General features: G+C 39.6%; 1 protein-coding gene and 1 long non-coding RNA gene across 2 annotated transcripts in view; one reads left to right on the top strand and one right to left on the bottom strand.

Annotated features, from left to right (window-relative positions):
* Positions 1 to 2,431: 2,431 nt before the first annotated feature.
* Positions 2,432 to 9,214, bottom strand: LOC143691967 (uncharacterized). Its single transcript, XR_013179788.1, has 3 exons — positions 9,001 to 9,214; positions 5,641 to 5,734; positions 2,432 to 2,820 (listed from the first exon to the last, which is right to left on the bottom strand). It is a non-coding gene; the product is annotated as an uncharacterized LOC143691967 (long non-coding RNA).
* The window catches only part of RGS7BP (regulator of G protein signaling 7 binding protein), a 34,916-nt gene continuing 29,016 nt past the window's right edge, over positions 8,301 to 14,200 (top strand). The window contains exons 1-2 of the mRNA XM_054651539.2: positions 8,301 to 8,964; positions 11,696 to 11,862. Coding sequence (XP_054507514.1) covers positions 8,806 to 8,964; positions 11,696 to 11,862 — 326 coding nt within the window. The 5' untranslated portion in view covers positions 8,301 to 8,805. The remainder of the gene's footprint in view (positions 8,965 to 11,695; positions 11,863 to 14,200) is intronic.

The following is a 14,200-nucleotide window of genomic DNA, read 5'->3' as shown; positions in this document are numbered from 1 at the left end:
AAACAAATGTAAGTATGGAAAACAGAGAAATGAGTGAGAAACAAAACCAGAAAAATAAGTACAAAACATTTAATGGAAGGATAATGCAAGAATACGTGAAAAAAAAGAAGATGAGAACAGGCCAATTAAAAATATATGACATAAACTGTGAAGAACATAAAGCAAAGAAACAAAAGGACAAAGTTAAAAAGAACAGACAAAAAAGACAAAACAAAGAAAATGCAAGTCCATAAAATAATATTGGAACCAAGGACTTAATTCTTTGCCTCTATACAGTAATTCAGTCCTATATTTTCAGAAGAATAGTCATACATTCTCAGATCTTTAGCTCTTTACTGACAGCACAACAGCCTCATTCAGGATTTTAAAAACAAATTTCAAGAAAAGCATGTGCTATATGTTTCTGAATCACTTCAGGTCCTCCCATATGCTATGTCCTTTTCCCAATCTAAGGAAGACTCATTCAAGCTTAAGATGCTTTGCTTTTTCTTTTTTCTCCTTTGAAATACATTGTCAGAAACATTGGTCTTAGTGAGTATGTCTCCCTAAACCCTACCTCTTCTGAACTCATACTTGTGTTTAATAACTCCTTGATTCTTACAGGGATATTTAATTCATTATCATACAAAGCTCAATGAAGAATTATTAGAAAGGGTTCTTTTTGTTTCCATCACCTGCAAAGAAGAAAGGAGAAGGAGGAATTAGAGGAGAAAGAAGTTGCCAGGCAGAGCCTTCATCCACATGTTTCTCAGTTTCCAAGAAATGCACCTGCCAACACAAACAGAAGGATGCTTTTCTCATTACAAATTTCTCCACATCTCAATAACCAACCACAAAGGTAAATCCAGAAGCCTACACCAGCAAACCAGCACACTCCCAATAATGACTAACAACCTTTCTACATAGGTAAAGGGATAAAATATAAGCAATCTTCAACTGAGTAAAGTTTGGAGACTTGTGCATATAATGAAGCAACACAACTGGAAATTCTGGAGTATTGGAGAGTATTTCTCAGAAGCCACCATTTCACCATACTAATATAATGTGGAGGGGGGCCATAGAGAGAATCTTTTATTTGCTTTCACATGGATGATATGTATGGTTTGGGTTTGTTTGTTTTGGATTGGGTGGGTTTTTTTGTTGTTGTTGGTTTGGGGTTTTTTGGTTGGTTGGCTGGGGTTGAGTTTTTTTAAATTTTATTTCATTTTCATATTGTATTTTTCTGAAATTCCCTAGTTTATTCAGTTCTAGTCTTCCTTAAAATTCTCCCTGCTTCAAGTGAATGTCATTGGAATAACACCAGGCAATACCATCATTGGCCCTCAAAGTTTTTCTAGATTTTTGAAAGAATAATGTAATATCTCAAAGTCAGGCAAACAAGAAAGAAAAGTCCCCATTACTGTCCTTGTATGTCACAATGCACAGCCAGATTCTCAGAAATATATGGTGTTCATCAAGAACAATTACAGGTTTTGCTCCGCGTGTTGAAAATTTTACCCATGTATTAAAAAAATGTCAATTCTGTTGGTTGATGAGCTTAATAAAAGACAATTCATGACTGATTAAGGACAAGTACAACAAAAGCATTTGGCAATATGTATTCTCATCAAGAAAGTCTTGATTTGAGGGCAGTTACTTAGAACAACAAGGCCAAAAAGAGCTCAGCTTTCCCCCGTGGAATCCCCACTGGTCAGTTGATTCAATCCAAACTGCTTTTTCATGTAAAAATGAACTAAGATTAAGTTATGGTGGTGTGCCATAATGACACTTACATGGAAAGAGCATCATTTCCCATGAGATCTAAGCTTTCATTTAAAGAAATTATGAAAATATGATTATTAAAACAAATCTTTCAAATGGGTATTTAACTAGCAGTGTAACAGTCCAGATGATAGTTCTTAACAGGATCTGACCCATTTCTGTTCATTTCAATAACACATTAATTCCAAAGTTGAGTAATGATCACTTCAAAACCTCTTCCAACCAGGTAACAAACATGACAGAATAACTGAAATTGATGTAAAATATTAGTTTGTAGGGCTACAAGATCTTTAAAATGTAGCTAGTGAATAGTTATTAGGAAGAGCAGAGGAGTAGAGATACAAACTGAACCGTAAAGGCTGTTTCACAAGGCTAAATTCAGATGACAAGTAGAAAAGATTTCAGAGCACTGTTGCTTCCAATGAGTTTACCTATTTTGAGTTGTAGTCTCATCTTCGCATAACATAAATAGAAATTTGTCAAAGTTACTAAGCCTGAGTGTCCAGTCTGATTTAGTGTCCAGACTTTCATTAGATCACTTTCTCTGAGACATTACATACATTTGGATTATTCCCTGTAACAGTACAATTCTTGTGCTATATTTACATTAGATACAGTAGCAAAGTTTTACTATCCTTGACTTTTGTTATCTGAAAATATACGTCCTTTTTTAAACGTTATTTGACTTTTACTTTTAAAAATCTTGAAAGAGAACAGTAAAAAATTTATAAAACTACTATTTATTTTAAAAATGTAAACATGTAGCCTACCTGCAAGCTTCCTCTTGTAGGCATAGTTTATGCTGTGTGCTGTTCCATTCCTGAGCTCTGGGATTGTGTGACCAGGAGGTAGGGCAGACAGTGGTAAGACCATTTCTCACACTGAATAAACCAGAGATTTTGTATAGGCCTTTTATTTCTAGAAACCACTACAGAATAGCCATGGACATGACAATGAGCACAAATTTTGCCATCTCTTCCACTTTTATAAAGTACAGGACTTTTTATAATGTTTCTGAAGATGCAGTAGAGGACCTCTGTATTGATCCAGGCTTTTTTCCTGTAGACATAAGCAAGAAGAAAAGTATTTGGGTCTGGTATTTATACTCTCAGATTCTCAAAAGACCATACTTAATTTTTTGAATTAAGTATATGTTCCCTGAATGCATAAATTACTGCAGTTTATACACTTAATATAAAAACACAAACCCCACATATTTCTCTTATTGTATTCATCAAGCACTCTCTAGACCACTATATACCAAACATTGCATTTTCTAAGTAGTAGAGCACTGATACATCTAAAGACTTTAATTACTTAAACATCCATTTGCCTAAAGCTCTATTCTCTTAGTCTCGCTCTAACAGCTCCTCACAAATCCATTGTGTTTTCTTTTTCATATCTCTTTCTATTCTTCTTTAATAACAGTAATCTTTCACTTTGAGTTTAATCTTCAGTCGATTAATAATGTACAGATTCATTGTAAGACTTTATTAAAATATTTTATTCTGCAGTCTTTTATTAAATTGTCATGAGAGTTGTGACTCTTAAGGGATTTTAATAATATCATTAAACTTAGCTTTTAATTGTTAGTTCTTACACATATCTTTTAATAATTTTGGGCTTTGTGTGTTATGACACTAAAGATATTTTTTCTTGGATTTTTAAAGACTTTTACAGGAAGATTAGTGGTCTCTTTTATCTTCCATTTCTTGGGTGGCTTTGTTTTTATGTCAGATTTTCTATGACAATAAAAAAGTAGGTAATATTAAGGCAAAAATGTATTAATTTATTGCATCGTCTACATTATTTATAGTCATTCTCTATTGCATTGACTACACTAGAGCTAAAAGTAAATAATTTGCTTTCATAATTTCATAATGAGAAACTCATCTTAACCTCTTTCATTTCAGAAATGATTTTTCCTTTCTGTAGTTTGAACATTTTCTGTGCTAATGTTTGGGTTTTTAAAGAAGGCTTTTTTGCACCCTATTAATAAGAGACAATATGTTATTAATGATACTGTGTTTTTAAAAAAATATAGAGGTGAAAGCAAAAGGTATCTGGTTCTATGGGCCTTTTTCTTAGACCTCCTTGTAATTAAATCCTATATAGTGCTGGGCAAATGCAGATAAATTTGAAAAATTTAATTGGTTACCTTCCTGAGTGTTCCCACAGATATTTTCCCACAGACTGTTCTTACAGTGTAAGCTCATGTTGGAATTACATATGTAAATATAAGTGGTAAAGAACTAGAGAAGATGGGAACATATCGTGGATTATCCCATTTTGAATTTCTTTCATTTTCTGGTTTAAAGAATGCAATAGTTATTAAGTGCCAAATATCTTACCATAATAATTTCTAGAATCCTGAAGGCATGACTTAAATATTATGAACAATCTTTTGCAACACTTACAGAGAAGGCAAGTAAAGCAGACGTAGCCATTTTTACATTTTTGCTAGCTTAAGCATGTTGTTTCATGCATTCCTAACCAAGAGCAACATGCCTGTACTGAGCTGACAGCTACAGTCTCCCTGGTGATTACATTTTATAAAAATTTGACAGCAAGCAAAGTAAGCCTTTTCCTCAGCATCTCCACTGATAATACACTGCATGGACATAAGCTTCCTAAGTTAACTTAGAAATTATTGAGACTTCTAAGACTACAGAACTTAGGAAAGTGTTCCTGTCCTCTTCACAAGTTAAACGACAGACTGTGTTTGTGGAATTGACTGATTATAAATTTATCAACACAAATACGTTTCTTTGATTTGAAGGGCATCTATATAAATTGTTTTTAGATTCAAAATGCACCTGTAGTCAAAAAACACACACTTCTAAAGGAACTGAATAATATATTTTTCTATATCTTGCTATTAAAGTAGTACTACTGAAAATACACTAACGTTTGTAAACTTTGCTACAAAATAACTTTACTTGATAAGCATTGCACTGAGCACAGGCTAAAGAGAAAGAGTGCTGGGAGCTGTGTCTGCTGGAGGACCTCCGAAGTCAGGAATACATAAAAGACTTTATGGAGTAAGTATGGAATAGTCCCTCTTGTGGCACTCCTTTCCCTAACTCCCCAGTCTTATGAAATTATTTATGAAAACGAAATGGCCATTAAAGTGGTGATTTTCAAATGAATTATTATATATTATTAAATTTTTATTTGTGATAGTTAAACAGTTTTACTCCATAGGAAGCCTGGTGCAAAAATCAAGTGCTTTATCTCCAGACACTGATCTCACCCCCATTTTCAGAGTATAAATCTGTGCACTGTCTTAAATGTCTTTAGAAAGACAGAATTTCTTTAAAAATAAAAATTTCATAGAAATGTAGAAAAGTGTATAATTTTTTGTTTTCATTTTCAATTTAACTCTAAAACTTCTAGTTTATTTTTCTGTCTTATGAAGATCATGCAGAAATACTTTCTAATTTTTTCTTCAGTATCCGGTATCTTCTTGTTTTCCTCTTCTCTCTATGTATCTGTATCTAGAGAAATGGCCTTTTTTCCTCCTAAATTTTACATATCTTTTTCCCTTTTTTTTTCCCCCTACACGGATATTTCCTCACATTTCTCAGAAATTCAGTCTCTCTTTCATAACTTATCTAGTCCATTACATTCTATACTCCCTTGAGAAATATCATCAGAAGCCAACAACCAGAGCAATAAATGGACAAAGATTACAACAAAATGGAATAAGAGAAACCCACAAGTTAAAAAAAAAAAAAACAACAATTCATCTCAGTTGATGTTTTGGAATTACCATACAGGCTAGGCAGAGAAAAGCCCGCATATACACTTTTGGTTCATTATGAGCTATGGAGCTGCAAAGAATTTGACTATAACAGGCCATGCACTTTCTGAACTTACTTCAAGGCCACCTGCCTGTGGTCTTGAGAGGATGCCATAGGAGGGAGAAACAAGTCCCTGCTTCCTGCAATCCATTAAACATCAGGAGATGAAGCTAGAGCAAGGAAAAGATACAGAAACACTAGTTCAGACAAGAAGAATCATGTCTCTCTCTTCAAGAAAGTTTTCAACATACATGCATCTGCTTTCAAGAGAGAGCATTTGTTTCCTGGTGATATATATTTTCAAACCTTGCTGTTTCTTGTTGCTTCCACTGCGTACCCTGCAACAGCCTTGGGTGGCTTAGCTTGGAGCTCTTTCCCCCATCCTCATTCCCAGGATGCCTACAAAAATCATTGTTTCTTATGCATCCCAAACTGAAATGACACTTGTCACTCCAGATACTTATCACTTATATGTTTCTCCAACATAATCCTGGGTTATGCTGATGAAGTACCATCAAATTCACCACATTCCAGAGGTCAGCCAGAACAATTATGAAAACATGGAGTTTTACAAATTACAGAATCACCATATCCACTTCCAAATGTGGACATATTGAATACACCATGTGAAGTGAAGTAAGACACTAGAACTTCAAAAATGTTCCAGATGCTGGCTGACAGACAAAACTCAGCTGTGACTCAGCTTTATACAGGGCAGATATATCACCAGGAACTAAATTCTAATCTTTCTTAAAAGCTAGTGGGACTTGGGTGCTGATTGGGACCAGAACTTCAGCCAAGACAGGTAACATAAAAGTAAACATGCTGGACTCTTTGATAGATTTATTGTTATTGTTGTTTGGTTTAGTATTAGCATTCTTTCATTACTGCTATTGCAGTAGCTCTTAATAAGACTAGAAATAGACTGAAAAAATACTACAACATTTGACTAAAATGATCCTTAAGCAACAAATAAAACACTAGCACTGGTAAAGCACAGTGTTATATTTAATTTCCCTTTACAAATTTATTTTCCCTTACCTATATAGATGTGAGGAGAAGATGTGTTCATTTTGCTTTTTACCAGTATTAAAAATATTTTTCTTGTCGTTAGGAAATGTCTTTTCTCTATATTGTAGCTGCACGATGTTCTGGCGCGAAGAATAATTTCATGCATTTGCTTCCTATAAAAGAATTAACTTAACCATGGAAAATAAAGTGATGTCCTTAAAACTATCAAACTGCAAGTTTTTCTGCACAGAATGCTGAAAATCTAGTATTATGTTTACAAAAGTAAAGTTACAATTACAAGGTCATTTTAGCTTTAACTAAGGTGATGACAGCACTTGCAAGTGCTGCAAATCCATCCAACAACCACATATCCAGTAGCTTACATTTTTGTGAAAATAGCAAAAGTCTAAAGAGAGTTTCAAAGTAGATTCATAGGCCATATCCACATTAAAATGGATATTAGGTTGTCTGTGTTACAGTAATGTTCAGTACAGCCTGAAAAGAGCTCCTCAAGCTGCCAGAGTGCCATTGATGGCATATTCAAGCTCCCTGGCAAGATGGAGGTGACTCTGTGTGATGTGTTTAATGTTGCTTTGGATTCAAGAACATTACCAAAACACAAAAAAGCTCTTATTCAGCTGCCTGAATAAATACAATTATACCAAAAGAGAGCTAAACAGCCATAGCTCCCTGGGTACAGAAAGGAACAAGACCAGCAGAAGCTGAAGCCGGCTCAGGCCATAGCTCGTGCTGGGGCAGTGCAATCCCCAGGAGACCCTGGGAAAGGGAGCTGCAGACACAGAAGGGGCACAGCCCCACAGCATTGGAGGGGCTGTGCCCACGGCTGGGAGCACTGTGAGCATCAGCCTGGTGAACTGCAACTGCACTGCAGGTGCACAGAGTTTCTCCACTCAATTATTATTTAATCTTTCCTACAAGTAACAAATACAATCTTGTTGCATCACAAACACCAAACTTTTTGTTAGAGCCCCAAAATATGAAGTATTTTTACAGACAGAAAGAAAGTCATAGTATCATAGAATATGCTGAGTTGGAAGGAACCTATCAGGACCACTGAATCTGCTCCTGGCCCTGTGCAGGACACCCCAATAATCCCACCATATGAATTGGAGTGTCGTCCAAACACTTGAACTCTGTCAGGCTTGGTGCTGTTACGCTTCCCTAGCAAGCCTGTTCCAGCGTTCACCACCCTCTGGGTGAAAAATTTTCTGATATCCAACCTAAACCTCCCCAGACTCAGCTTCATGCCATTTCCTCAAATCCTGGCACTGGTTGTGAGAGCGATGGGATAGGCACCTGCCCCTTTGCTTCCCCTCATGAGGATGTTGAAGACCACAGTGAGGTCTCCCCTCAGTGTTTTCTTCTCCAGGCTGAACACACCAGTGACCTCAGCTGCTCCTCACAAGGCTTCCCCTCCAAATCCTCCACCATTTTCGTGTCCCTCGTTGGGACACTATCTAACATTTGACTAAATTTGGTAAATATTGAGCAGCGAACCAAGTCTTTTTTAAAAAGAAAAGCGACGCCTAAGCACGCCTCTTGAAGACCGGTATGAGCTTCGGCAAACGGGAGACGGGCGGTGCCCTACGCTCCCGGGCCGCGCCGGGGCGGCTCCCAGCGGGGCGGCAGCTCCCCGGGCCCGGCCGGTCGCGGCGCTGACCCGGCCCCCTCACGGCGCGGGAGGGCTCGGGGCGCGGCGGGCGCGGGCGCGGCGCTCCCGCCCCGCGGGGGCGGTGCTGCTGACGGCGCCAGCCCCTCCAAACCTTCCGCGCCGCTCCCGGCGGGCGCCTGGCCACACGCGGCGGGTCTGGCGTCCCCGCCGGGAGCACCGGGCGGTGCATGGGCGCTCTTCCTCAGCGGGCAGGGTCGCGCTCCCCGCACTCCCCCCGCCGGCTGCGCGAAGGAGGACGGCGGAGCATGCCACCGGCGGGGCGGTTCCGCGGGGACTGACACGCTTCTAAAGGAGGGCACGCGCCAGCCCCTCCGCCTCTCCCCGCGGTAGCGGAGGCGATGCTGCAGGGCGCTCCCCGGGCTCTCCCGCAGCCGCCAGGCTATCGCCCACAGCAGCCGCGCTCGCTGCCGTGAGCGGCGCGGCTTCGGCCCGGCCGAGGCGACGAGCGGCGCGGGCCCGCACCCGTGTCCGGGGCGGCGGCGGCGGGGAAGGCGCTGCCCGCGCCCGCGGGCGGCTCCGCGCGGCGGATGCGTGTGCATGAGCGCTGCACCGAGCGGGCGCAGGAAGCGCCCCCGCTCCGCCGCTTCCATCTTCCAGGGCAGCAGGACCTCGCCGCACGGCCGCGACAGCGAACGCCGGGGCAGCGGCTCCGATAGCGCCTACCAGATCCAGAGAACCCTGGACGACTGTAAGATGGTGGGTACCCCGGGCGGGCTTGCCGTAGTTTTTTACCTTTTCCGAGCTCTCCCGGCGCAGGCAGCGGTGCCGTTCCTCCCGCCACCTTGGCTATTCCCATCACGTGCAGTTGCACTGTTTTTTAAACCGCAGTCCCCGCCGGGGTGCTGCCCTGCGCCCCAACTCGCCGCGGTTCCAAAGCGGAGCCGGGAGGTTCGAGGAGACTTGCGGGAGCCGGCTGCGGGACAGGGAGCGGAGCCGGGCGCCTGGACAGTCCTGAGGGAGCAGGAGTCCTCGCCCCAGTACACACACCGCAAAGCAGCTGGAGTTGCTTTTTTGGTAGACCCGTCCAAATCTGTACCCAGGCTTGGGCGCACTGAAGCCTGAATGGGTAAATAGTTGCCTCCAATGAATCACTGCACTACTTGCTATCTTGTGCAGCAATCGCTTGTTTGCCCTAATATCCTTAGAGCATTAGGGCATCCTATTTAAAAAATAAGGAGACCCAGAATTAGAAGCCCTGAAATGCTGTTCCTGATATATATGGTACCTGTTACCAGTCTTCCCAGAGTAGCTGGTTGCAGTTGTAAAACCTCAGGTGAAACACCTGTGTCTGTGTTATTATGGACTGTCACATTCTGGCATGAGATTTTTCCTCAGTCATGTTCAAAATGCTTGGATTCTGACACTTTCCTCCAAATCAGCACCGTATGCCCCCTTTCAGGCTTCCTGAGCTACAGTCAGCCTGACACTGGGCCCCAGAATTACTCTTCTAGCTAGTGACAGATGTAGGAAAAAAATGAAGTCACTGCTACTTTTCTGGCTAAATCTGTACCTGGCTAAATCTCTGTCCAGTAGCAATGGAGCTGCTAGTTCTATTCTGCTGGATTCTGGCAATTTTTTTTTCCTCTGGTGCTGAAAAATGTGCTGGCAGATTATCTGCTCTGATGCTTCAAGATTGGGAGCAATTCCCAGTGCATGGAGGAACAAAAGCTGCCACAGTAGCTCTATAAATATACCCAACAAGTGGATCTTAGTAGGTTCTGCCTGTTTTCTTATTCTCAACAGCATAATGTTGTTAGTTGCAGAGAAGTTTTTAGAATTGACCGATTAGAAATAAACTCTGTTTTATAGGTAGACTATCAAGTTGTGATAGGATTTGGGAGGTAAAATCAGTGTGGTTTTTTTCTTCTTCTGTGTCTCGATTTAGCAACTTATGTGTGGTTTTGTTTTCCTGGGCAGTGGTAGGGTGGCTGGATGAGTCTGTTTAAACAAGGGATGTCAGGTGAGAACTGGCAAAATGGATCTGGTGCAACCAGTTACCAGTTGCAGGATGCGACATTTTTCTTCCCATTGCAGAATAATCACACTATGACACAACACAGTATAATTTTTTTTCCTTTCCATTGCCTTCATGCATTCTCTTAAGCTACAGAATGATAAAAGTTGAAGACTTGTTTAGCAAATATTGTGCCTAGGGCATTGTTTGGTGTGTGCTTTTGGGTTTGTTTGGGAGCTGGGTGTGGGAGGGTGCAGATGTATTGAAGTGCACTTGGGTTGACTTGCTGCTTCTGAAGCAGAGGAACATATTTGCTATTCTTAAAATGAAATTTCAGAAAGCATGGTCAAAACTATTTTTGATACCAGTTCTCAGCTATACAGTTAATTGCAGTGGGATGCATCAAGGGTATGAATATAATACTGCAGAAGTGACTCTATTTCCTGAGCATGAGAATTTGAGGACTTGACTTTAAAAATTGGTAGCTCTGATAGACTCCAGGTTCTCAGTATGTTTTTATGTTGGGTATGTTGAACTTCTGGTGGTAATGATGACTGCAGAATTATGAGCAATTACTCTTGTCTGTTTTTATATAGTTTGGAATTGAGGTCAAAACACAGATAAATAAATATTCTGTTCTATTACTCTAATCCTTCCACCCCCGCCACCATGTGGAGCAAATGGTCTTATATGCATTCTTTCAGAAGACAGCAAATGCTTCATTTCTTTAAAATATCATTCCATGTACGTGATCAGTGGAACTAAACAATAATGATCTTTCCATAACACTAAAATTATCCATTTATCCAATAGAATCTGTATGTATCTGCTGGATATTGGATTTCTGTACAGGTTGTAGTGTTTTTTTAATGATTTGTTTCTTTTTCCCACATGTCCTTTAGAAAAGGTGCTTTCTGGAATTTTAACAGGAAAGTGCCTATCTGGTACATCTTCTCAGTCAGTAACAGCAGATGAGTTTTAAGTCAGAAATCTGGGTTGAAGGAAAGTGACAGAACAGAAATAATTACAAAATAAATTAGCAAAATTGCCAATTTAAAAGCAAATACTACATTCCAGTCCCTGAACATGCTGTTAATCAGGAAGCAGGAGAAGCATAGGCAGTAATTTCTGGAGATATTTTTGCCTTTCATGATAGCAAAAAATAACCTCATGCTACTAGTAAAGCAGATGGTTTTTTTGTCTGCTTAATATTTAATACTAATAACTCAAACACTTTCAGATATTAAAAGCAGAAACACTACTTTCCTACAGATGAACATTTATAGCTCACAGAAGAAGCAGCTGCCATGGAGGCTCTAGTTGTTTACTGAATCGTGTGCTCTTGATCCTGTGTGGTACGAAATTGTGAGAAGCAGGAACAAGCCCTAGATTGGGCATGTTTTTAAAAAACTGGATTGTTTTTACCAATGTAGTTAAAAATTCTCATGCATGTAAATTGTTTTTGTTTTTCAGCTTGTCCAGGAGTTCAATACCCAGGTGGCTCTCTATCGGGAGCTGGTCATTTCTATTGGGGATGTCTCAGTCACCTGTCCTTCTCTGCATGCAGAATTGCACAAAACTCGAACCCGAGGATGTGAGATGGCCTATCAGGCTCATCAAAAACTAGCAGCAATTTCTGGGTAGGAGGCAACTTATCTTTAATTAAAGCCGTATTCATGTGCAAATCTTTGTTAAGTACTACATAATGCTTTGCCTGAGAGTTTGCATTAACTTATCTTTCTGTTTCAGGCGTAGGGGTATATGACCACAAATTTTGCGGTCATATGTCTATATCCTTACAATAGCACAGTTTTGTATCAAATCCTGGTCCCCTCACTAAGAACATATCCTTCTGATTTCACTGGATGCTTTTATGTGAGACTAACAGGATTTTACTGCTTATCACTACAGATCAAGGGGGAAGTCATGCCCTCCAAGGGTGAAGTAGCAATAGCTTTCTGTCCAGTCTTTCATTGAGTATACGTAATTGAATAGTGAAGACACAACTAGCTCAGTTCAACTAGAGACTCAACAAAATTAAACCAAAATTAGGTGCAAACAGAGTGAGTGGAATACAAAAACCACTCTGAGAACTTGTGTTTACCTTCTACACGTTTTTAAACCCTTGTTTGTGTTGAAATAAGAATGAAAGCTTTGCCAGCATATAATGTTCTAATTTATTCTTTGGTATTACATTATGTACATTCCTTTCCATGGTGACAGAATGTATTATCACATACTTGAGACTATGCCTCAGTGCAAGATCAACCAGCGTGAATAGCTGTTTCCTAAAAAATGGGAATTCGTGCAGCTAATTCCATGTGGGTTCTTCACAGTATGGTGACTGGGGCATTTGTATTTATCATGTACCCCCTGAGTCATGTCTTTCTGATTACACTTTGTCAGAACTTTCTGCATCTGTCTTATCTACCATAAGCTATTTTGCACCACCAGAAAAAGAAAACACCTTTTTTTGTAGCTCTGCCCATTGAATTTCTTTTCATCACTGTAATATACAAAGAAATCTGTTATAGGCTTGGTGTATAAGGGGAGCCCGAACTAACAAACCAAACAGAAGAGGGTACTGGTTGGATATTTTAGTAGAATTGTCACTATTTTCAAGTAAGACTTTGTGCAAAGTCACTTAAGTTGGTTTTGTGACCTCTGATTTGTTCCTCAAACAAATTACATGCTTTAAAAATACTTAAGTCAGTGGGAACTTTTAAAAAAACAGCAATGACAGTACATTGAAAATGTGAAAACAAACAGTAGTGAAATTTATTCTTTTTGCTTTCAGACTCAAAAGAAAAAGTAATATGAGCTGAAATAATACATTTGAATAGCTGAACCTATTTTGTAACTTTTAAATATTTTTCCCCTGTAAAGAAAACAATTGGTACATGCTCGTTTAGAAAGTACGTGGGTTTTTTAAGCAATCATTTCGCAGCTGGAAGTCTGTCATATGCACAAAGATGTCCTGAAGGTTGTGCAGTTGCTGCGAGATTGACATTTGGCTAATCTAAAACTGTTTTAAATAACTCTGATAATACTGTGATATCCGTAACAACTGGTAGGTGTTGGAAACTATGTGGAAATTACTGGTTTGGTTTGACACACAATTTGCAGGATATGCTTTGCATCCCCACCCTTCTGTAGCTGAGGAAAGCCATATGAGACATTAACTTTTTTATGTATTTGTGAGGAAAGGTGGAAAATGAAGATTAAAAGAAAGCAAAAAAGAAATAGAAGGAGAGGAGTAATAAATAGTCTTAGACATTTAGTCTTCATTTTGGCAAAAAGACTGATATAAGCGTGTATGAAATAGGATCTGGAATAGGAATCTAATTGGATAGGAAGAAATGGTATCAGGAAGAAAAATGCTTAGGGACAGGAATGCATTAAATCATCCTTAGTATTAGTCAGGAGGATAGTGTGATGCTCAGAAACCACTGTTATTCAGCATATGGGATGAAGGCTTACTTAGTTCACTGGTTTAGTTCAAAATGCACAACACTGCACTGGGTAACATGACAAGTTCTGTCTTCCAAAACTTATTAAAGAAAATGTGTTGCTTTTCCACCCAGAAATAATAATAGCAAGTAGGTGTTTATGTTACCAGACTACAACATTTCATGAGGGAGCAGCATTCTATTAATTAAGGTCATCAGTAATGTTCAGTTAGTCTCTAAGTGATCTACCTGAGGTATTGCATGGCACTCTTACTATTGAGAAGTTGATGTCAGTGTCTTAAGAGAATACTAAGTTCATTTCTCTTGTTTGTGCTGTTTTTCTTGGAAAATTAGCAGACACCTTAATGTTATACTGTTCCTCTTTGAATATATCAGGATTTCACAGAATCATGGAATTGTTAGGGTTAGAAGGGCCTCTGGCGATCACCTGGAAATCACCTAGTCCAGCTCCTCTTGGCACTAGTGCATGTGAGACTCTTAAATACACATCTGACTTGGACAATAAGAA

The sequence above is a fragment of the Agelaius phoeniceus genome, chromosome Z, assembly GCF_051311805.1.
Source record: "Agelaius phoeniceus isolate bAgePho1 chromosome Z, bAgePho1.hap1, whole genome shotgun sequence".
NCBI classification, from domain to species: Eukaryota; Metazoa; Chordata; class Aves; order Passeriformes; family Icteridae; genus Agelaius; species Agelaius phoeniceus.
The sequence above is the reverse complement of the archived record's forward strand: the minus strand, read 5'-3'. Positions and strand labels throughout refer to the sequence as shown.